We start from the raw sequence: 22,183 nt of genomic DNA, 5'->3' as shown, positions 1-22,183 counted from the left end.
AGGAGCTGGGGGAGGCGCCTTCCTTACGCGACGCACTTCCGTGCGCGAGGAGGGAAGATCGTGGCGGAGTGCGGGTGGCCTGGGCAGAAGGCTCAGCTGGGACAGGTTGGGCCGCAGCTTTGCTGTGCTGTGCGGTGCGACGCCCTCCGCAGTAGTGCGCAAAGTGTTAGCCACCGCGCCAAGCAAGCTGGACGTGCGTGCACGAGCGCGCTCGGACTGACAGGGAAGCGAGAAGGGCGCCAGGGCGCACCATAGAAAAGTCGCGGCATAAACGTACGACTTAGCCCGAGGCGGCGGGGACAAGAGCGCCGGGGCAGGGGCGGCGACGCGGCGGCGACGCGGCGTCCCCAGTTGGCGCCCCTGTGCGGCGGTCGGCCGTCTCCGCAGCGCCCCAGGTGGCCGCCGGCGGGGTCGCCGCCGGGGGAGCGGATTTGCTCCGCCTCCGCAGGGCTCGGCTGCCCTCGGCAGCTTCCCCGCCTGGCTCTCGCTCGACCCTCCTCCCCTCCCCCTCCCGGTTCGCGATGGACGGGGCCTCCCCCCCTCGCCGCCGCCGCCGCCGCCCGCAGCACCGCGCGGGCCTCTGAGCTGCAGGGCCTGAGGAGCCGCGTGCTAGGAACGGGACGTGCGCTGGCTGCTGCCGCACGGGAGAACCTCTCGCTTCCCTGTCACCAGGTCCCCGCGGAGGAAGGGGAGGGACGAGGCGCGGCTTTTCCTGTGCCGCCTGCCCGGTTCGACCTGCGCGGCCTGCGGCTTCTTGGGAACTCTAGGGCCGCGGCCGGGCCTGGCTCTGCCCGCGGCCTGCTGGGAGCTGGATCCGAGCGGTTTGGAACGACAAGCCCGAGTAAGAGCCTGCGGGAAGGGGAGGCGGGAGCGCCTCGGACCGTCGGAAGGGCCCTGCGTGGGGGCCAGGATCCCGGACGCCCGGCGACTGGCGGAAAGCGAGACCCCGGCGCCAAGTGAGGTCGGCCAGGCTGCTGCCGACTTCCCCGCTGGCCCCTTTGTTCCCCTCCCGGGGCCCTGCCGGCGGCGGGCCCGGCTTGCCCGCGCCAGAGCCCCAGGCCGGCTCCTTTTGCCCTTGAGAAGGGTTCGCTGCCAGGCCTTCGAGTTCCGGGCGCAGCTCCCGGGAGACCCGGCGCCCTGCCTGGCCCGGCGGCCTTCTCTCGGGCACGAAGGCTTGCTGCTGCTTCCCCAGAACTTCCCCTTCTCCTAGACACAGGTAGTTAACTTAGTGGGGTTTGGTGCTGGGAAACCGGAGCGCGGGGACCAGCGCCTCTCAGCTCCCGGCTCGGCCGGGCCCGGGGTGTGGGGTCAACCCCGCTGGTCGCCGCCGTTGGGTGCCTACCGCGCCCCGCCGCCGGCTTCCCACACCTGCGGCTGCGTTACGTAGGACCCAGAGCTGTCCTCCAGTCAGGGCGCTTACGGGGCGTTTTTGTAATGACTTGCCTGTTAGGGCTGCTTCTCGGTTTTGTTTTTGTTTTTTTAACCAACTGCCCTATCTTGTGAAGATGGGAAAGAGGGCCCTAGGTTGGCCTATATTCGGATCCGTAACCTGCTAGTCCATTGCATTTACTTTTAGTCTTTCATTTTTTTTTTTTTTAACTTTTAAGAATAGTTGTCACGACTGCCAAAATTCCTAACCAACTATTTATTCATAGATAAATCTTATATATAATTGTCGTTTGTATTTGGACATCTTTAAAATAGAAGTAAATTGAGAAGTCAGCAGAATTTGTGAAGTTGGTGGTAATTTTGAAGGAGAAACAATTTGAAGGGGGATTGGATCAAGGTGTTTAGAGTTTCCTCAAAATACTGAATCTAACCCTTATCTGAAGATCAGTTTTGGGTGGAGAAGGAGGGGGATGAAGTTTGCCGGAAAAAACAGAACCTTTAGTTAGGTGTTCTTTGCTTTTTGGCATAGACTTTAGTGATAGCAGTAGTGGGATCTGAAGCTCGACTGTCTTTGACACAGACAGCTCTGGTTTCTAGTTAAGCAGCAACCTAATCAGCTTATATACTCTGCGAAACTGGTTTTCATTTGGTGTGATATCTGTACGTTAAACCTGGCGGATGAGGAAAGTTGAAAAACTGCATTAAGCACTCTCATGTCCAAACGTACTTAGCAGTCTTTTTTAATTGCTAGGAGGACACTATGAAAATTTGGTTCTAGCAGATGTAAAGGAAAAATTTAAGCCCAAGCTGATCAGTCCTGGACATTTAAAGGACTTTTTCCCCTTTACTTTTCAAATTTAAGCAAAGAGGCTTTTAAAAAACCATGGCAGATGTGGACCCAGATACATTGCTGGAATGGCTACAGATGGGACAGGGAGATGAAAGGGACATGCAACTAATAGCCCTTGAACAGCTATGCATGCTGCTTTTGATGTCTGACAACGTGGATCGTTGTTTTGAAACGTAAGTACATTCCTTCATCATCTTCCTTTGGGTTACTGTAGTGACATCTGTTTTCAGCCATTCGCTGACTTCAGTTTGTGTAGAAATTTCTCTAGTGAATTTTAACATGTATCTTTAAAAAAATTCCTGAAGAGTTTTGTATTTACACTTTTCCAAGAAATAAAAATTGGTAGGTGAAGTAACTCTAGGACTGGTAATTACGATGACACAAATACATATTTGTTGAATGAATGGGAATTAGTAGGAATACTAATTTTAACCCATAGCTTGGTTGATTCATTTTCAAAATATGTCATGAACTGGGGAAAATACAAATATTTATATTCTTAAAGGTATGTATTTCTGTACCATGAAATTGACTTATGGAATAAGAGATGATAATAAACATATGTTTTGAACTGCACATTTCTTCATTGATGTTATCATATGACAATACTTTTGTTAAAGCAGATCATTGGTTTGTAAATTTCAGTTTGGGACGATATAAATTGGATCTTAAGCATATATCGGAAGAGTAGAAAATTTGGAGTAGTAGAAATATTTTGAAGTTTGGGAGTTTAAACAATTTTATTGAGAGGTTATAACTTAGTATTTATGCGAAAATATAAAAGGTAATTCATACTAGATAGGCCTTAAAGCCATTTTTTCCCTCTTATATAAGTCATAACTTGTCCAGTCAGAATAACCATTCTTCTGAGTGTTGAACATGTGTTTAATTTTTACTGTTTATTTTATATTTGTATATACAGTTTTGAACTCAAATAATTAATTGAAAACTCTGATGTTTCTTTATTCATTTTAATGCCATTTTAAGGTAATTAGTAGAAAATGAGATGTTGACCTAAAATTTGATATAATTATCTTAATGTGTTTCAGGTGGGAATAAAGTCTATATTACTCAATTGGCAAAATTTTTAAAGTACCTTCATTTTTGATTATTGAATAACTTTCAGTTATAACTCTTGTTAAAACAGTACTAAGATAAAAATCCTTATTAATAAAATTTCCAAATTATAGTTAGTTAGTGGTCCATTTATTTCCACCGGTTTTTGTCATTGGCAGAGTTTTGAGTATGTAAGAATAACTTAGCCGTTAGTTGACACTTGTTTTAGCAGGATTTATAGTAAAGTAGATTTTTTAAAAATTTATTTTTTTTTAATTGTTTTCCTCATCCTGACTCTCAAGATTAAAAATTGTGTTCATAGATTTCATTAGGGGTAACCTGGAAGTTACTTTTGGTATTTTAAAACTTATACTTGTCAATCAAGTCAGTTGTCATTTCGTAGCTTCTGTTTAGTACTAATATGTAGTAGAGGTGTTTGTTATGACATTTAAAAAAGTGTTGCCATATTAAAACAGTTTAAAGGAAATTTTTAAAATGTAAAATTTATCTCTGTAAAATCCTTCCATCCTAACATAACAACTGTTATTTTTTCCATTTTCCCTTCTAGGCTTTATTCACATATAGTATGATGTAATTTTTTTTTTTTTTTTTTAAGAGACTGGGGCCTCACTATGTTGCCCAGGCTGGCCTGGAACTCCTGAGTTCAAGTGATTCTCCTGCCTCGTCCTCTTCACTAGCTGGGACTACAGGCTGTGCCACCATACCTGGCTTTATAATGTAATTTTAAGGAAATGAACCTGAAGTTAAGTCAGATGTGATTTACTATGTGAAGGTACAAGAGTATTTCAAGTTGAAGGGGTTAGCCATGTTTGGTGCACCATACCAGTAACCTCCAAAAACTAGACATTTGATTTAATATTGTGATTGTTTTGTTTTTAAACATTAGTTTGCTTTCTTCATTATATAGCCAGATATTCTTTTGTCCTGGTTCCTTCTTGAAACTAGTGAGGCAAGCATAGGGAGATGGAAAGAATGGGATGTGGCCTCAGAGACTTGGGTTCAGATTCTTGGTCTGCTGTGTTCATTAGCCCCTGAGAGTCTTACTTTCTTCCCCTGTAAAATGGAGTCTCATACGGAGTCTTGCTCTGTCGCCCAGGCTGGAGTGCAGTGGTGCAATCTTGGCTCACTGCAACCTCTGCCTCTCAGGTTCAAGTGATTCTCCTGCTTCAGCCTCCTGAGTGGCTGGGACTACAGATGCACACCACCACACCTGGCTAATTTTTGTATTTTTAGTAGAGATGGGATTTCACCATGTTGGCCAGGATAGTCTCCATCTCTTGACCTCGTGATCCGCCTGCCTCAGCCTCCCAAAGTGCTGGATTACAGGCGTGAGTCACCATGCCCAGGCAGTAGTCTTTTTTCCAGTGGGCTTGGGAGGATTAAAGGAGAGAATGTATGTTAAGTGTTTTGAGTAAAGTGGGCTACCCACTGATACCATCATTAATAAATATCTAATTCTTAATTTTATTTTAGCACTTTATTCCATGAATAAAGTGATTGTTTTGGGAAGGTCTTTTAAAATTCTTTTAAACAATTCAAGGCAGGCAAAAACAAGATGATGTGCATATTTTGAATATTGGTAAAAATCTTTCATACTACCTTGATTTCATAAAGTAGTAGCAAATAGGACTTAGTTCTGTCTAATAAAGCAAAACATGCCTGTATGTCATGATATTATGTTTACCTAGTTAGCTTGTCTTAATAGTTACATGTCTGTTTAGTCAAGAAAGGCAGGTGGTGTGGTAGAAACAATGGCCTCTGCAATGGGATAGACTTGGATTCAGATACCTGCCTTTTCCACTGAATAGTTGTATGATAGCCTTTGGAGTCTGTTTCCTCATCCTTGCAGGATTTTTCTGAAAATAAATGGGATAATAGTCAAGGATTTCTTTTTTCTTTAACAGTATTGTACATGGCTCTCCACTTTTTTTTTTTTTTTTTTGAGACAGAGTCTCGCTCTGTCACTCAGGCTGGAGTGCAGTGGCGCCATCTCGGCTCACTCAACCTCCGCCTCCCGCGTTCAAGTGACTCTCCTACTTCAGCCTCCTGAGTAGCTGAGACTACAAGCATGCGCCACCATGCCTGGCTAATTTTTGTATTTTTAGTAGAGATGAGGTTTCACCATGTTGGCCAGGATGGTCTGAATCTCCTGACCTCGTGATCCGCCTGCCTCAGCCTCCCAAAGTATTGGAATTACAGGTGTGAGCCACCGTGCCCAGCTGGCCCTCCACTGTTTGTACCCATTTTGACAGTGTCTTTTTGAAGTTAAAGGAATATAACTTTTTCTATGATGTGTCAGTGCTTCTTATTAATGCCTGAACTTACCAAGGTAATGCTCCAGAAAGTAAAACGTGGTCAAGATTGGTTTTTGCTTTTACCTGATGTATGATTGAGCTCTAAAATGTAATATGGCTAGGTGTGGTGGCTCACACCTGTAATCCCAGCACTTCGGGAGGCTGAGGTGGGCAGATCACTTGAGGTCAGGAGCTCGAGACCAGCCTGGCCAACATGGCGACACCCATCTCTACTAAAAATACAAAAATTAGCTGGGCATTGTGGCATGTGCCTGTAATCCCAGCTACTTGTGAGGCTGAGGCAGGAGAATCTCTTGAACCTAGGAGATGGAGGTTGCAGTGAACCAAGATTGTACCATTGCACTCCAGCCTTAGCGACAGAGTGAGACCCTGCTTCCAAAAAAAAAAAGTAATATGAGTTATTAGCTAATGAGTACTTTTGTATTCACATCAAAATAGGTGATCATTGTATGTATTAATGTTATAAATGTGTATCATGGGCATTTATAGATCTTGCTACTAAATCTTAATATAATTTGAAAGTTATGTCCTCTGGAAATTGAACATCTCAGAAGATACTTTTAGGTGCCAGAAGGCTCTATTTAAAAAATAATGATGTCACTTAATTTTGAGGGCACAAAAGCATATACAGTAAAAAGTCTGTTGTCTTCCCTTTCCTGTCTCCTGGTTACTTGGTTCTTCTTCCCAGAGGAAACCACTGTTAATCATTTTCTAGTGTATCCTTCAAGAGATATCCAAGGAACATTTTGAGTCCGGATTCCAAAGCTGTTGAACACAGCGGTAAAAAAATCTTTTTTGATACGTTTACACTAAAAAGTAAAAAAATACTTGTACAGGAACAAGTTTTTTAACCTTTAAATTGTCTACTTTATGTCAGGTCTTGGAAAGGTATGGTGATGACCAAAACAAATACAGGCTCTGCCCTTACGGTGCCTAATAGTCTAATAGGGAAGACAGATAATTGTGGAAAAAAACTGTGGTTACAAACTGTGTTAACTGTCATGAAGGAAAAGCTCAGGGTACTATGACAGCATGAAGCAGGGACAAGACCTGGAGAGGTGGGGATGGGCAGAGTGGTCTTTGGGGAAGTGGTTTTTCTTTTTCTTTTTTTTTTTTTTTCGAGATAAGAGTCTTGCTGTCTCACCCAGGTTGGAGTATAAGGCATGATCTGAACTCACTGCAACCTCCACCTCCCAGGTTCAAGTGATTCTCCTACCTCAGCCTCCCCAGTAACTGGAATTATAGGCACATGCCACCATGCCCGGCTACTTTTTGTATTTTTAGTAGAGATGGGGTTTCACTGTGTTGGCCAGGCTGGTCTTGAACTCCTGACCTCAAGTGATCTGCCTGCTTTGGCCTCCCAAAGTGCTGGGATTACAGGCATGATCATTTTTTCTTTTTTAAAAAAATTAGATGGAGACAAGGTCTTACTAGGTTCCCCAGGCTGATCTAGAACTCCTGAGCTTAAGTGATCCTCCTGCCTTGGCCTTCCAAAGTGCTGGGATTACAGGCACAAGCCACCGTGCCTGGCCAAGAAAGGGGAAGTGGTTTTTCCTAGAGCTAGGAAGGATTAGTAAGGAGAGATAGGAAGTGGGGACAAAACAAACAAATGCTTGTAGACTTGATCGGAGGCTGTGATCCAGAGAGACAGAGGGTTTTGTGGTAAAAGTAGAAAGTTGAGTAGATTTGAGAGAGATTTGGAAGGCAAGATAATCAGGACTTGTCAAATGATTAAATATGAGAGAGTGAGAAGGAAGTGTCATGGATGACTCAGGTTACAATGGATGATGATGCCTCTCACTGAGAGAGAACACTGGAAGAGGACCATGTTTTGAGGTATTGAGATCATGAGTTTGGATTTGGATATGTTGAGTATGCGGTACTTTTGGGACAACTCGGGAGATATTAAGGAAGCAGTTGTATAAAGGACTCTGGAAATTGGAGGTGAAGCCTGGATTAGAGAAAAATGTTAGAGTCAAGCGCCTGTGGAGGTTAATTGTGGCTATGGGATGTGATTGAGGTCTAGGGCAGTGATGCTTAAACTCTATGGTCTCAGGACTTCCTTAAGCTCTTAAAAATTATTGTGGATCCCGAAGAACTTTTGTTTATGATAATATGCTTACTGCTATTTGCCATATTCAGAATGAAACTAGGAAGTTTTTTTTTTTTTTTTTTTTTGAGATGGAGTTTTGCTCTGTCACCCAGGCCAGAGTGCAGTGGCACGATCTTGGCTCATTGCAACCTCTGCCTCCTGGGTTCAAGTGATTCTCCAGCATCAGCTTCCCTAGTAGCTGGGATTACAGGTGCGCACCACCGTGTCTGGCTAATTTTTGTATTTTTAGTAGAGACGGGGTTTCACCATGTTGGCCAGGCTGATTTTGAACTCCTGACCTCAGGTCAGAACCCAGGAGGCGGAGCTTGCACTGAGCCGAGGTTGCGCCACTGCACTATGACCTGGGCGACAGAGCAAGACTCCATCCCCCCCAAAAAAATTATTATAATAATAAACCCCTTAGGCATTAAAAATTTTTTTTTGAAAAATAACTTTTTTAAAAGAAAACGTTTTGGGAGGATAGTGGCATTAATTTACATTTTTGCAAGTCCCCTTAAAGTCTGCCTTAATGGAAGATAGCTGGATTCTCATGTCTGCTTCTGCATTCAGTTTGTTGCATTATGTTGTTTTGATTGAAATATATGAAAAAATCATCCACAGATGTATTTGGGGAAGGGAAGAATATTATATTTTTTAACATAATCATGGATATGCTTCTTTAATAACATATCAAAATTCAACAAGTGATAGTTTCTTAAGGATTAGTTATAATGTGGATTCTGTTTTTTTTTTTTTTTTCCTTCGAGACAGGGTTTCACACTCAGGCTGGAGTGTAGGGGTGCAATCTTGGCTCACTGCAACCTCCACTTCCTAGATTCAAGCAGTTCTCCCACCTTAGCCTCCTGAGTAACTGGGACTACAGGCACACACAACCACACCGGGATAATTTTTTTATTTTTAGTATTTTATGTTGGACAGGCTGGCCTCGAACTCCTGACCTCAAGTGATGCACCTGCCTTGGCCTCCCAAAGTGCTGGATTACAGGCATGAGCCACTGCACCCTGCCAGGATTAGTTATACAGTTATATTAGTTATAGTAATGTGGATTCTGATATCATGTCAGTGAACTTATACTCCATTACATTAAAATCTGATGGTCTGTCTTATACTTTGAGTGACTGTTTTACCCATATTTACTTTCGCAAAAATCATGCATTGGTCATGTGGAAAATATCAGTCCATTGAGTTACATATATTTTCCAAATGTGGACATATCTCATTCCACAGTGCCAAAGTCGTATTTGTTAATATGACTACCACTCTCATCAGACAAGTTTTTAAATACTCAGAAGCTGGGAAGCTCATGGCATGAAATACAAGTTTTCCAAAATTGTCATTTTTGCTTGTTAAGTTGAGTGTTATGATTGGCAACAAATACTGTTGTTTTCCTTGAAATGAAAGGCATACGTGATTAAATTTTGAGAAAATGTTTGCCAGATATCTAAGTCTGAATAATCAGTTTGTCTCATAGTCCTTCAAGTAAAAATGGTGTTGCAAGAAAAAAGTGGCTAGTTCAGTTCTCAAGTTATGTACTTTGCCATGATTCTTCAGTATGCAGTGCTTTATAATTAATTCCCATTTCCTTTAAGTAGAATATTGAAAAGATATATCTTCAAGGGTTGAGATTTAGTAGATTTAATACTTTTGTTGCATCATGCAGTTTATTCTTTGGTGAAATTGGCTTTTTTCTTAATACTAGTGCTTGGCAGTGAAGAATATAGTTAACTAGTAGTACAGCTTAGTGCTAGTGCCTTGATTCATGTTAAAGCACCTGCAGTTTTATCCACCATCGCTTTTGCATCATTAGTGCACGTGTAACACAGGAAAGAAAATGATTCAAGAAGAGAAAGGGCAGTTGTTTTGAATACTAGTGAGAGGTCAAGTAGGGTTAAGATGGAAAGATGTCCTTTAGATTTAGCAACATTCTCAAGGTCATTCATCTTAATGAGAACTGAGTGGAGTAGTGTTAAGGGGCAGATTTAAATGGGTTGAGGAGTGAGTGGGACATGAAATTGAGGACATTTGGAAACTTTTTTGAAGAACTGAATTGGAAAAGGAGTGTGAGTTTTTTTCTCTTAAAGGTCAAAGAGCTAAGAGAGCGAATGAATAATCCCCAGGGTAAGGATTCTGAAAAACTGGGAGAGAATTGGCTTTTGTATAGAAGCAGTGCTTCTTAAATTTTAATGTGCATAATGAGAATCACCTGGGGATCATATTAAGCTGCATATTCTGATTCAGTTGGTCTTGTATGAAGCTTGATACTCTAAATTTCTAATATGGTCCTAGATTATGCAGAAGCTGTTGGTCAGAAAATCCCACCTTGAGTAGCAAAACCCTGATCTACTGGTGGAGAGATTGGTTTTAGGCCAGTCTACTAAGAAAGAAGTTGTATACTACCGTTATAACAGAGAAGATGGAGATGTTAGATGCACATGTTTTGGGTTTGATGGTGAAAAGTTGAAGGGCTGGGGCTGGGCGTGGTGGCTCATGCCTATCTGTAATCCCAGCACTTTGGGAGGCCAGGGCGGGTGGATCAGTTTTGAGGTCAAGAGTTCGAGACCAGCCTGGCCAACGTGGCGAAAACCCATCTCTACTAAAAATACAAAAAATTAGCCAGGTGTGGTGGCACACCCCTGTAATCACTTCTCAGGAGGCTGAGGTATGAGAATAATTTGAGCCCAGAAGGTGGAGGTTGCAGTGATCTGAGATCACAACACTGCACTCCAGCCTGGGTGACAGAGTAAGACTCTGTCTCTTAAAAAAATAGTTGAAGGGCTGGGGGTGGTGGCTCATGCCTATAATTTCAGCACTTGGGGAGGCAGAGGTGGGAGGATAGCTTGAATCCCGGATTTCGAGACCAGCCTGAACAACATAGTGAGACCCTGTCTCTATAAATAATAAAAAATTAGTTGGGTATGGTTGCATTAGTTGGTTATGGTTGCACCTATAGTCACAGCTACTCAGGAGGCTGAGATGGGAAGGATCGCTTGAGCCTTGGAGGTGGAGGCTGCAGTGAGCCTGTGATTGTGCCACTGCACTAAGCCTGGGCTACAGAGTGAGACCCTGTCTCAAATAAATAAATAAAATTGAAGGGATTTGCATCTGATGATTATTTTCTTCTTGAAGTATGAGATTAAAAAGAGTGGTAGTATCTGGGATTGGTATGGAAAAGTGAATATGCTCAGATAGTGCTAGTAGCTTCGTAACAGACATCCTTTCATCAAAGCTAACTATAACCAGAGTTATAGTCTTTTTTTTTTTTTTTTTTGAGCTGGAGTCTTGCTCTGTTATCCTGGCTGGAGTGCAGTGATGTGATTTCGGCTCATTTAAACCTCAGCTCGTGGGTTCAAGTGATTCTTGTGGCTCAGCCGCCCAAGTAACTGAGACTACAGGCGTGTGCCAGCAAACCAGGCTTATTTTTATATATATATATATTTTTTTTTTTTTTTTTTTTTTTTTGAGACAGAGTCTCGCTCTGTCACCCAGGCTGGAATGCAGTGGCGGATCTCAGCTCACTGCAAGCTCCGCCTCCCGGGTTCACGCCATTCTCCTGCCTCAGCCTCCCGAGCAGCTGGGACTACGGGCGCCCGCCACCTCGCCCGGCTAGTTTTTTGTATTTTTTAGTGGAGACGGGGTTTCACCATGTTAGCCCATGTTGGGATGGTCTTGATCTCCTGACCTCGTGATCCGCCCGTCTCGGCCTCCCAAAGTGCTGGGATTACAGGCTTGAGCCACCGCGCCCGGCCATTTTTATATTTTTTGTAGAGACTGGATTTCACCATGATGGCCAGACTGGTCTTGAACTCCTGACCTCAGGTGTTCTGCTCGCCTTGGCTTCCCGGAATGCCAGGATTACAGGTGTGAGCCACAGTGCGTGGTCCTGAGTTATACTCTTAAAAATTGGTTTGCCTGTACTACTGCCTTTTACAGAATCTGTTAGATTCTTTACCTACCGGGTTAAATTTAAATGTCTTCAAAGACCCCTCTTGCATATTCTCACATGTATACACTACTACCACTTTACTATATTTTGAGTTCTTCACTGGACTACGAGCTCATCTTTGTTTTCCCATTGCTGAGCATGGTGCCTGGCACACAAATAGCTAATATCCAGATGGTGAAGGAGTGAATTGAAGAAATTCCTTATATTGGACCTGTTTTCCACCTAATGCCTAAAATACCCATGGAAGGTGTTTGTGGAGTTGAGAAACTGGTTGTTAGTGCGCAGGTGGAAGAGTATTGTATTCTTTTTTTGTAGCAGGAATAGTAACAGTATCAATAAGTACTTTCCTTACTTTCTATGATAAATGTACCTGCCTTTTTTTTTTTTTGAGATGGAGTCACGTTCTGTCGTCGAAGCTGGAGTGCAGTGGTGCGATCTCGGCTCACTGCAACCTCTACCTCCCGGGTTCAAGCAATTCTTCTGCCTCCGCCTTCTGAGTAGCTGAGATTACAGGCGTGTGTCACCACACCCAGCTAATTTTTGTATTTTTTAGTAGAGACAGGGTTTCACCATATAGGCCAGGCTGGTCTCAAACTCCTGACCTCGTGATCTGCCTGCCTCGGCCTCCGAAAGTGCTGGGATTACAGGTGTGAGCCACTATGCCTGACCTGTACCTGCCTTTTCTATATTGACCTGTTTTCTTCTTCTACCCAGTGACAGAGTAATAAGGAAGTAAATTACTTTTGTTGATCAGCCCTGACCCTTCTCTGGAGAAGGAATGTTCATTAATATATTAAATACGTATAATCCTCAAGAGTTAAATAAATGAACCAAATACGGTGGCTCATGCTTGTAATCCCAGCACTTTGGGAGGCTGAGGCAGGTGATGACTTAAACTCAGGAGTTCAAGTCCAGCCTGGCCAACATGGCAAAATCCCATCCCTACTAAAAATACAAAAATTAGCAGGGCGTGGTGGCACATTTCTGTAATTCCAGCTTCTCGGGAGGCTGAGACATGAAAATCGCTTGAACCTGGGAGGTGGAGGTTGCATTGAGCCCAGATTGCACTACTGCATTCTAGCCTGGGAGACAGAGTGAGACTCTGTCTCAAAAAAAAGAAAAAAATTAAATGAATTTCTGTAAACAGACAGCAACTGTGTATGTGCTTCTTTTCAGTGGACAGCAGAGAGAAGTGCTGTAATGAGAAACATTGTCTGCAAGGGTTTCTAACCTGGTACTCCAGGAGGTCCATAGGTGATTAAATTCAGGGAACTTTTGTGACGATTACCAAAGTTTCTGTCAGCTAAAAAAATGTAGAGGCCAGACACCACTGGTGGCTCACACCTGTAATCCCAGCACTATGGGAGGCCGGGGTGGGTGGATCACCTGAGGTCGGGAGTTCGAGACCAGTCTGGCCAATATGGTGAAACCTCGTCTCTACTAAAAATACAAAAATTAGCAGAGCTCTGGTGGCATGCACCTGTAATCTCAGCTACTTGGGAGTCTGAGGCAGGAGCATCGCGTGACCCTGGGAGGCAGAGGTTGGAGTGAACCGAAATCGCACCACTGCACTGCAGCCTGGGCTGCAGAGTGAGACCCTGTCTCAAAAACAAAACAAAAAAAAGTTAAAAAACCACTGTTAATAGTTTTAATAGCAAAAATACAAGGAAAATTTATCAGAGATAGATTTTTATCATTTTTATGTATAGGTATGATACTGTGTTTTATAATACTTTGTAAGTGTGCTTTGCATAGTTCTTAACTGTATCATTAGATTGAATTCCTCAGAGTCAGTGAAGTCTTTCTTACTCATCTTTGTATGCTACCCCCAACACTTAGCATAGCACTCGGCATAGAAAGGCATGCAATAGATGTGTTGAATGAATTGCAGTCAAACTTGTATGTGTGTTTCAATTGGAGAAAAGCAAAGTCATATCTTATAATTGGACTTTACCCACTTTTTCTTTGCAAGGAAAAACCATAATTTTCAGCTACTATACCAGGAGTTATTTTTAGCTCAGCAATACCAAGAAAGTTAAGGCCGGGAGCAGAGGCAAAAATGGAATATGAAATGGATCAAAGTATGTTGTGTTATGTATTGTCTTTAAGAAACCAGATGTGTTCAGATTTTTCAGTTAAAAAATTTCATTTTTTAAAAAATGAAGTACCTGATTTACCAACTGTTTTATAAAATATCTCTTCTACAGATAATGCCCTTTAAAAAAAAAAAGTTAAATTCTTCATTGCCAGTCTTCTGAAATCTTGGCCCAAGTCCAAGTGAGATAGCCTGAAAAAAGCATATGGTAGTTATAGTACAGAAAATATTACAATTCCCAGGGAAATTCTTTCTCTTTGGAACCTCATGTAACCTTTTTTATTGTTTTAAGATACTTATCTCTGCTTCCATCAGGGAAAGGTTCTCATGTCTTTACAGGTAGCATTTTGGAAACCAGTGCCTAATTTGGAGTCATCTGAAGATTCTTCTTAATCTCACTTGTATAGTTGACTACTCTGACAGAAGTTCTGTATAGACTGATTGATCCTAAAGTTTCCTAAATAGGTCTCCTAATCTATTGGTGTTATATTAATAATATAGTACTCGTTTTAAGATAATAAGAAAGAATTTCTACCTATAATGTAAGAGGTAAATACTTGGCAAGCTTAAAATTTTGCATAACTGTCATTATATATAAAATTTTGTGCCATAGAAGTATCATTTTAGCATTATTCAGGGAGGGCTGTGATTATTCTATGAATGATAGTTAATTTTTTCTTAAATTTGTTTAAATTACATACAGTGAAGTTAACTTTTTATTATTGTACATTGCTATGAGTCATTTAACCGCCACTACAATTGAAATGCAGAACGTTTCCATCACTTTGAAACATCATTTAGTGCTGTCCCTTTGAACTCAAACCCTTTTCCCACCCTAGAGCCTGACACTTGGTGGCCTGTTTTCTGTTGATATAGTTTTGACTTTTCATATATATAATACGTAGGTTTTTGAGTCTGATTTCTTTCACTTAGCATATTGCATTTGAGATTCATCTATGTTGCTATTGTATCAATAGTTCCTTCTCTTTAATTGCTAAGTAATATTCCTTTTCATGGATGTTTTGGTGATTATGACCTAAACTGCTATAAACAGTAGTGTATAGATTTTGTGTGTGTGTAAGAACATAAGTTTTTAAAAAATATTTATTTATTTATTTTTTGAGGTGGAGTTTCTCTCTTATTGCCCAGACTGGAGTGCAGTGGCTCTATCTTGGCTCACTGCAACCTCTGCCTCCCAAGTTCAAGCGATTCTCCTACTTCAACCTCCCAAGTAGCTGGGATTACAAGTGCCTGCCACCATGCCTGGCTAATTTTTGTATTTTTAGTAAGAACGAGATTTCACCATGTGGGCCAGGCTGGTCTCAAACTCCTGACCTCAGGTGATCTGCCCGCCTCAGCCTCCCAAAGTGCTGAGATTACAGGCATGAGCCACCGCGTACAGCTGTAAGTTTTTATTTCTTCTGAAATTCTTGGAGATAAGTTCAGCAAGATGTAGACATTGAAAAACTTATTTCAAAATTTATATGGAAATGCAAAGGACAGGCTTGCCAAAACAACTTTTATGAAGAACAAAGTTGGGAAATAATGCTACTTTATCTTTCAATATTTTTTATACAGCTGCAGTAATGAAGACAACTTAGTATTGATGTAAACATAGACAAATAGAACAGTGAAATAGAATACAGAGTTCAGAAATAGACTCCCACATATATGGAAAACTTACTTTGACAAAGGTACAAAGGCAGTTCAGTGGAAAAAGGATAGTTTTTTTTTTGTGATGCTGAAACAATTGGATATCCATATGCAATAAGTTTAACTTTGATACATATCTCACACTATATATATTTTTAAAAACCGAAATGAACCATCGACCTAGTTGTAAAACCTAAAACTATAAAATTTATAGAAGAAAACATAGGAAAAATTCTTTGTAACCTTGAGTTACGCAAATATTTCTTTAGATAAGCACCAAAAGCACAATTCATAAGAGTAAATTTTTGTGTTTGAAGGTTTTTACTACTAATTTAGTTTCTGTGATAGATACAGGATTATCCAGGTTATCTAATGTTTCTTGCATGAGTTTTGGTAGAATGTCTTACTTTATTTTTTTTGAGATGGAGTCATTCTGTCGCCAGGCTGGAGTACAGTGGTGCAATCATTGCTCATTGCAACCTCCGCCTCCTGGGTTCAAGTGATTCTCCTGCCTCAGTCTCCCTAGTAGCTGGGATTACAGGCGCGTGCCACCACGCCTGGCTAATTTTTTGCATTTTTAGTAGAAACGGAGTTTCACCATGTTAGCCAGGCTGATCTTAAACTCCTGACCTCAGGTGATCTGCCTGTCTCTGCCTCCCAAAGTGCTGAGATTACAGGCGTGAACCACCACACCCGGCCAGTAGAATGTCTTATAAGAAATTTGTCTGTTTAATCTGAATTTAAATTTATGGGCATAGAGTTGTTTGTGATATTCCCTTTTATCCTTTTGATATCTGTTAGGGTCATTAGTGATAAACCCCCTTTTCATCCTGATATTGGTTATTTTTATCCTTTTTATTTTGGTTAATCTGGCTAGAGATTTATCCATTGTCCAAGAACCTTTTCCAAGAACCAGCTTTTGGCTTCATTCATTTTCCCTATTTTTTCTGTTTAAAGTTTTATTGATTTCTGTTCTTTATTATTGCCTTCTGCTTTGGTTTTGTGTTTAATTTGCTCTTTCTTTCCTCTGTTTTCTTTTTTTTTTGAGGAGTCTCCCTCTGTCGCCCAGGCTGGAGTGCAGTGGCGCGATCCTGGCTCAATGCAAGCTCCGCCTCCTGGGTTCATGTCATTCTCCTGCCTCAGCCTCCCCAGCAGCTGGGACTACAGGCTTACACCGCCATGCCCGGCTAATTTTTTGTATTTTTAGTAGAGACGGAATTTCACCATGTTAGCCAGGATAGTCTCGGTCTCCTGACCTTGTGATCCGCCCACCTTGGCCTCCTAAAGTGCTGGGATTATGGGTGTGAACCACCGCGCCCGGCCTTCTTTTTCTTTCTTTCTTTTTTTTTTTTTTGAGACAGTCTTACTCTGTCACCCAGGCTGGAGTGCAGTGACAGGGATCTTGGCTCACTGCAACCTCCAGCTCCCGGGTTCAAGCGATTCTCCTCCTCCTTCAGCAGTTTACAGGCGCTCAAGACCATACCCGGCTAATTTTTGCATTTTTTAGTAGAGATGGGGTTTCACCAAATTGTCAAGGCTGATCTCGAACTCCTGACCTCAGATGATCCACCTGCCTCAGCCTCCCAAAGTGCTGGGATTACAGGCGTGAGCCACCGTGGCCGACCTTTTTCTCTGTATTCTTTCTTTCTGTCCTTTTTTTTTTGAGATGGAGTTTTGCTTTTGTTGCCCAGGCTAGAGTGCAGTGGTGTGATCTTGGCTCACTGCAACCTCCGCCTCCCGGGTTCAATCCATTCTCCTACCTCAGCTTCCCGAGTAGCTGGTATTACAGGCATGCACCACCACACCTGGCTAATTTTTTTTTTTTGTTTGTATTTTTGTATTTTTAGTAGAGACGGGGTTTCTCCATATTGGTCAGGCTGGTCTATCATTTATATCAGTTACTTATTGCTGTGTGATAAATCACCCCAAAGTTAGTAGTATACAACAAGAATTATGCTAACAGATTATCTGGATTTTGAAAACTGGAAAGGGTAGAGTGGAGATGGCTTGTCTCTGTTCTGTGATATCTGGGACCTCAGCTAGGAAATCTCAAAGATGGGAAGTGACTTGACACTTAGGCACTAGAATCACCAGATGATTTGTTCTGTTGCATGTGGTTGAGCCTGGCTTCTAGCTGGGACCTTGCCTAGATTTGTTAGTTGGAACACCTACATGTGGACTCTCAATGTGGCTGCTTAGGCTTCCTCACAGGATGGTGACTGGGTTCTAAGAGCATGAGTCCCAAAAGAATGTGGTAGAAGCTGTATCATCTTTTGTTTATTGAGTTAGCATTTGAAGTCACACAGTGGTCACTTTCACTATAATCGTAAGCCTGCATGGATTCAAGTGGAAAGAACACGGGCCCTCTCTTAGGGAAGACTATCAAAAGTCACATTGTAAAAAAGAATATGTGGGGTGGGAGATAGATAATGTTGTGGACATCACTGGAAAATACTAGCTGCCTCATCATGTAATTCCTCAAACATCTTTTCTAAGACAGGGTCTCACTCTCATCCAGGCTGGAATGCAGCTCACTGCAGCCTCTACCTCCTGGGCTCAAGTGATCCTCCTACCTCAGCCCTCTACCCCCAATCCGGTAGCTGGGACTATAGGTGTGCACCACCATGCCCAGCTAATTATTTAAATTTTTGTGGAGATGGAATGTCGCTGTGTTGCCCAGGCTGGTCTTGAACTCTTGGGCTCAAGCAATCCCATCTTGGCCTCCCAAAGTGCTGGAATTAATGGTGGGAGCCACTGTGCCCAGCTGATGCATTTGGATTTTATCCTCAGGGTACTGAAGGATATGAAATTAACAGATTTGTGTTTTAAAAAAATATCTTTGGTAATAGAATGGTGAATGGACTGGAGAGTCTAGTGAGAGATTCTGGTTAGGAAGCTGTGGTAGTAATACAGAAAAGAAGTGAGGAGGGTTGGAATTCTAAGGACAGATACTAAACCGAGTTAGGAGGTAGAACCAAGAAGATTAAGTCTTAGATTTTGTGTTTTAGAAACGAGTTCTGGAAAACTTTTATGAATTTTGCTTGAGTGACTAAGCATATGGTAGATTAGAGGATATGAGTAATATGGCTTTTGGTAAAGAAGCTTCTTTTAGTCTTGGGCATTATGTTTGACAGCTCCTGAAACATATCCAGGTAGCAGTAGATGAGTAGGGGAGGCAGTTATGTCTGCAGTTCCGTTATTTAGGAGAGCAGTTTGGGCTAGAGGCTGGAGTTGGCATTTTGCTTTACTATGGGAAATGAGAGAGATGGAAGTGGATTCAGTTGTTTGTGTTGTGGGAAAGTTGGGGGCAGATGGGTATACCTCTGTCCAGTAGCTGGGGCGATAGGCGTGCACCACCACGCCCAACTAATTATTTAAATTTTTGTAGAGATGGGAGGTGAGTGCCCCTGTGGGAGTTGGGCCAGGATGAAGTAGTGTGTGGAGGGATGGGGGTATATTTGTGAGGGATTGGGCATGTGTGGTGGAGGTCGGTAAGGGAGCTGAAGGAATTGTTTTCATTTGGCTTCTCATTCTAGATGCAAAAAAAAGTTATTCAGCATGTAAAACACTAGTGTCACTTCCGTGCAGGAAACTCTGCTCCTTGCTGTATGAAATAAATCCCTAGTCCTGAGGAGTTTTTAGGAGAGAGTTACAATGGATAAGAAGAAATAAAATATAAATTGTAAAGGTAAGAGAAAAAACAGGCCTGTTTGGGGTGATTAGGGAAGGTAGTCTAAAAGTCTAGGAGGTGACATTTAGGCTGAGATAGGAAGAATAACAAGGCCAGGAGCGGTGGTTCACGCCTGTAATCTCAGTACCTTGGGAGGCCAAGGCGAGTGTATCACAAGGTCGGGAGTTTGAGACCAGCCTGGCCAATATGGTGAAACCTCATCTCTACTAAAAATACAAAAATTAGCCAGGTGTGGTGGTGGTTGCCTGTAATCCCAGCTACTGGGGAGGCTAAGGCAAGAGAATCGCTTGAACCCAGGAGGCGGAGGTTGAAGTGAGCTGAGATCGTGCCACTGCACTCCAGCCTGGGCGACAGAGCGAGACTCTGTCTCAAAGAAAAAAGGAAGAATAACAAAGAGCCAGCTGTGAAAAGAGTTGGGGGAAAAGGATTTTAGACAGATGGAACAGCACACACATTTTCTTTCTTTTTTTCTTTCTTTCTGTCTTTCTTTCTGTCTTTCTTTCTTTCTTTCTTTCTTTCTTTCTTTCTTTCTTTCTTTCTTTCTTTCTTTCTTTCTTTCTTTCTTTTCTTTCTTTCTTTCTTTCTTTCTTTCTTTCTTTCTTTCTTTCTTTCTTTCTTTCTTTCTTTCTTTCTTTCTTTCTTTCTTTTCTTTCTTTTCTTTTCTTTCTTTTCTTTTCTTTCTTGTCTTTCTTTCTTGTCTTTCTTTCCTGTCTTTCTTTCCTGTCTCTGTATTTTGAAAACCATGTGTTCAGGCCAGGTGTAGTGACTCACGCCTGTAATACCAGCACTTTGGGTGGCCAAGGTGGGCAGATCATCTGAGGTCTGGAGTTTGAGACCAGCCTGGCCAATGTGCTGAAACCTAATCTTTACTAAAAAATACAAAAATAAATCTAGCCAGGGCCAGTGGCTTGTGCCTGTAGTCCCATCTCCTGGGGAGGCTGAGGCAGGAGAATTGCTTGAACCCAGGAGGCAGTAAGCTGAGATTGTGCCACTGCACTTCAGTGATGGAGCAAGACTCCATTTCAAAAAGAAAAACAAAAAACCATGAGTTCGTACAAGTATTTCTAGTTCTAATCTAACACCACAGGGCTCATGCTAGTTTTCTCTTTCTATATTTTCAATTCTCTTTTCCTCCAGTGAGAAACATGGCTCCTACTATCCTTAATATATTTATTTGATCAATTCTCCTGTATGTATCAATTGCCCATCACTGGGACATTCCATTGCACAAGTGTCCTGTTCATTTTGCTCATGCTGTAATATCCTATACCAGAATGATCTCTTCTTTCCAGATATGCTGCTCCTCAGTGCCAGTGCTGGACATAACTCTTATGTAGATGTGTGAGGGGTTATTCCAGTAGTCCAAACCAGACTTTGAAATTGGCTTAGATTAGAGGTTTTTTATTTGATTTTAATCTAATTTAATTTTATTTTTGAGAAAGTCTCACTGTGTCGCCCGGGCTGAAGTACAGCGGCGTGATCTCGGCTTACTGCCCCCTCCACCTCCAGGGTTCAAGCAGTTCTCCTACCTCAGCCTCCCAAGGAGCTGGGACTATAGGCACAAGCCACTGCCCCTTGCTAATTTGATTTTTTTGTGTTTTTTAGTAGAGACAAGGTTTCGCCACTTTGGCCAGGCTGGTCTTGAACTCTGTAAGTCAAGTGATCAGCCCATCTTGGCCTCCCAAAGTGCTGGGATTACAGGCATGAGCCACTGCGCCCGGGCTGTTTTCACCCAGGCTGGAGTGCGGTGGTGTGATCTTGGCTCACTGCAACCTCCACCTCCCAGGTTCAAGTTATTGTCCTGCCTCGGCCTCCCAAGTAGCTGGGATTACAGGCATGTGCTACCATGTCTGGTTGATTTTTGTATTTTTAGTAGAGATGGGGTTTCGCATGTTGGCCAGGCTGGTCTCGAACTTGCCTCTAGTGATCCACCCACCTTGGCCTCCCAAAGTGCTAGGATTATAGACATGAGCCACTGTGCCTGGCCCGTAGGGTATATTTTGGAGGGCTTAATTGGTGGGATTTTTTTTTTTTTTTTTGAGTTGAAGTTTCACTCTTGTTGCCCAGGCTGGAGTGCAGTGGCGTGATGTTGGCTCACTGCAACCTCTGTCTCCTGGGTTCAGGCAATTCTCATGCCTCAGCCTCCTGAGTAGTTAGGATAATGGACACGTGCCACCACGCCCGGCTAATTTTTGTATTTTCAGTGGAGATGGGGTTTCACCATGTTGGTCAGGCTAGTCACCTACTCCTGACCTCAGGTAATCCACCTGGCTCGGCCTCCCAAAGTGCTGGGATTACAAGTGTGAACCACCATGCCCGGCCTAATTGGTGGGATTTAACTGATGGGTTGGGTGTGTAATGTGAGGAAAATGGGAGGAAGTCAATAATGATTCTCAGCTTTTTGGCTTTCTGGATGGTTGACATTTACTATGATGGAGGTTTGGGAATAGAGGCACACATCAGGAATTTTGTTTTGAATATACTCATTTTAAGATGCCTGTGATATTTCTAAATGGAGATAGTGGTATTGAGTCAGTCTGGGGTGGAGAATATACTTAGGGAGTTTTTGTGATATGTAGATGAGATTTATATTTGTGGTGTATGAACTAAGAGAATGGATGAAATCTGTTAAAGAGGTAATTAAAGAGATAACAAAGATGGCAAGGGAATCTAGGAAGGAGGCTGGAGTGGAAAACCAGGGGAGTCATAAATTGAGGGAAAATTGAAGAAAATACTCATTCTAGACCGTGAAAGAAATGTAGCAGAATTATTAGGTATTGTGCTCATTTAAGGTTGGTGATCGTAAATTTATAGTGAGGTCAAATTTCCTGATAATGTGAATATTTTTTCTTTGTCAATCCCTGTTGACATAGATTCAGACCTAGGGAATGTGGGTGGTCATTCATTTAGCCAGAAATGGGGCAAGGGATTTGAGATTTGAGAGTTTTGCTCATAGAAGGTAGTCGAGTGCTTGTCCAATAACCACAAAAGTCAAGTTGAATTATCTTTTTTTTTAAACAGGGTCTCACTTTGTTGCCCAGGCTGGAGTGCACTGTA

General features: G+C 42.4%; 1 protein-coding gene across 6 annotated transcripts in view; it reads left to right on the top strand.

Annotated features, from left to right (window-relative positions):
* Nucleotides 1-437: 437 nt before the first annotated feature.
* HECTD1 (HECT domain E3 ubiquitin protein ligase 1) overlaps nucleotides 438-22,183 on the top strand; it is a 107,614-nt gene continuing 85,868 nt past the window's right edge. For 4 of the 6 annotated variants that reach the window (XM_073010880.1, XM_073010876.1, XM_073010879.1 and 1 more), the window contains exons 1-2: nucleotides 444-841; nucleotides 2,252-2,412. In XM_073010880.1, the coding sequence (XP_072866981.1) occupies nucleotides 2,273-2,412 (140 nt within the window). In that variant the 5' untranslated portion in view covers nucleotides 444-841; nucleotides 2,252-2,272. Of the gene's footprint in view, nucleotides 1,217-2,251; nucleotides 2,413-22,183 lie in introns of all 6 variants that reach the window. The other 2 variants (XM_073010878.1, XM_073010875.1) reach the window with 2 other exon arrangements.

Source organism: Chlorocebus sabaeus, chromosome 24 (genome assembly GCF_047675955.1).
Source record: "Chlorocebus sabaeus isolate Y175 chromosome 24, mChlSab1.0.hap1, whole genome shotgun sequence".
Taxonomy (NCBI): domain Eukaryota; kingdom Metazoa; phylum Chordata; class Mammalia; order Primates; family Cercopithecidae; genus Chlorocebus; species Chlorocebus sabaeus.
This window is presented reverse-complemented; position numbering and strand designations above follow the sequence as displayed.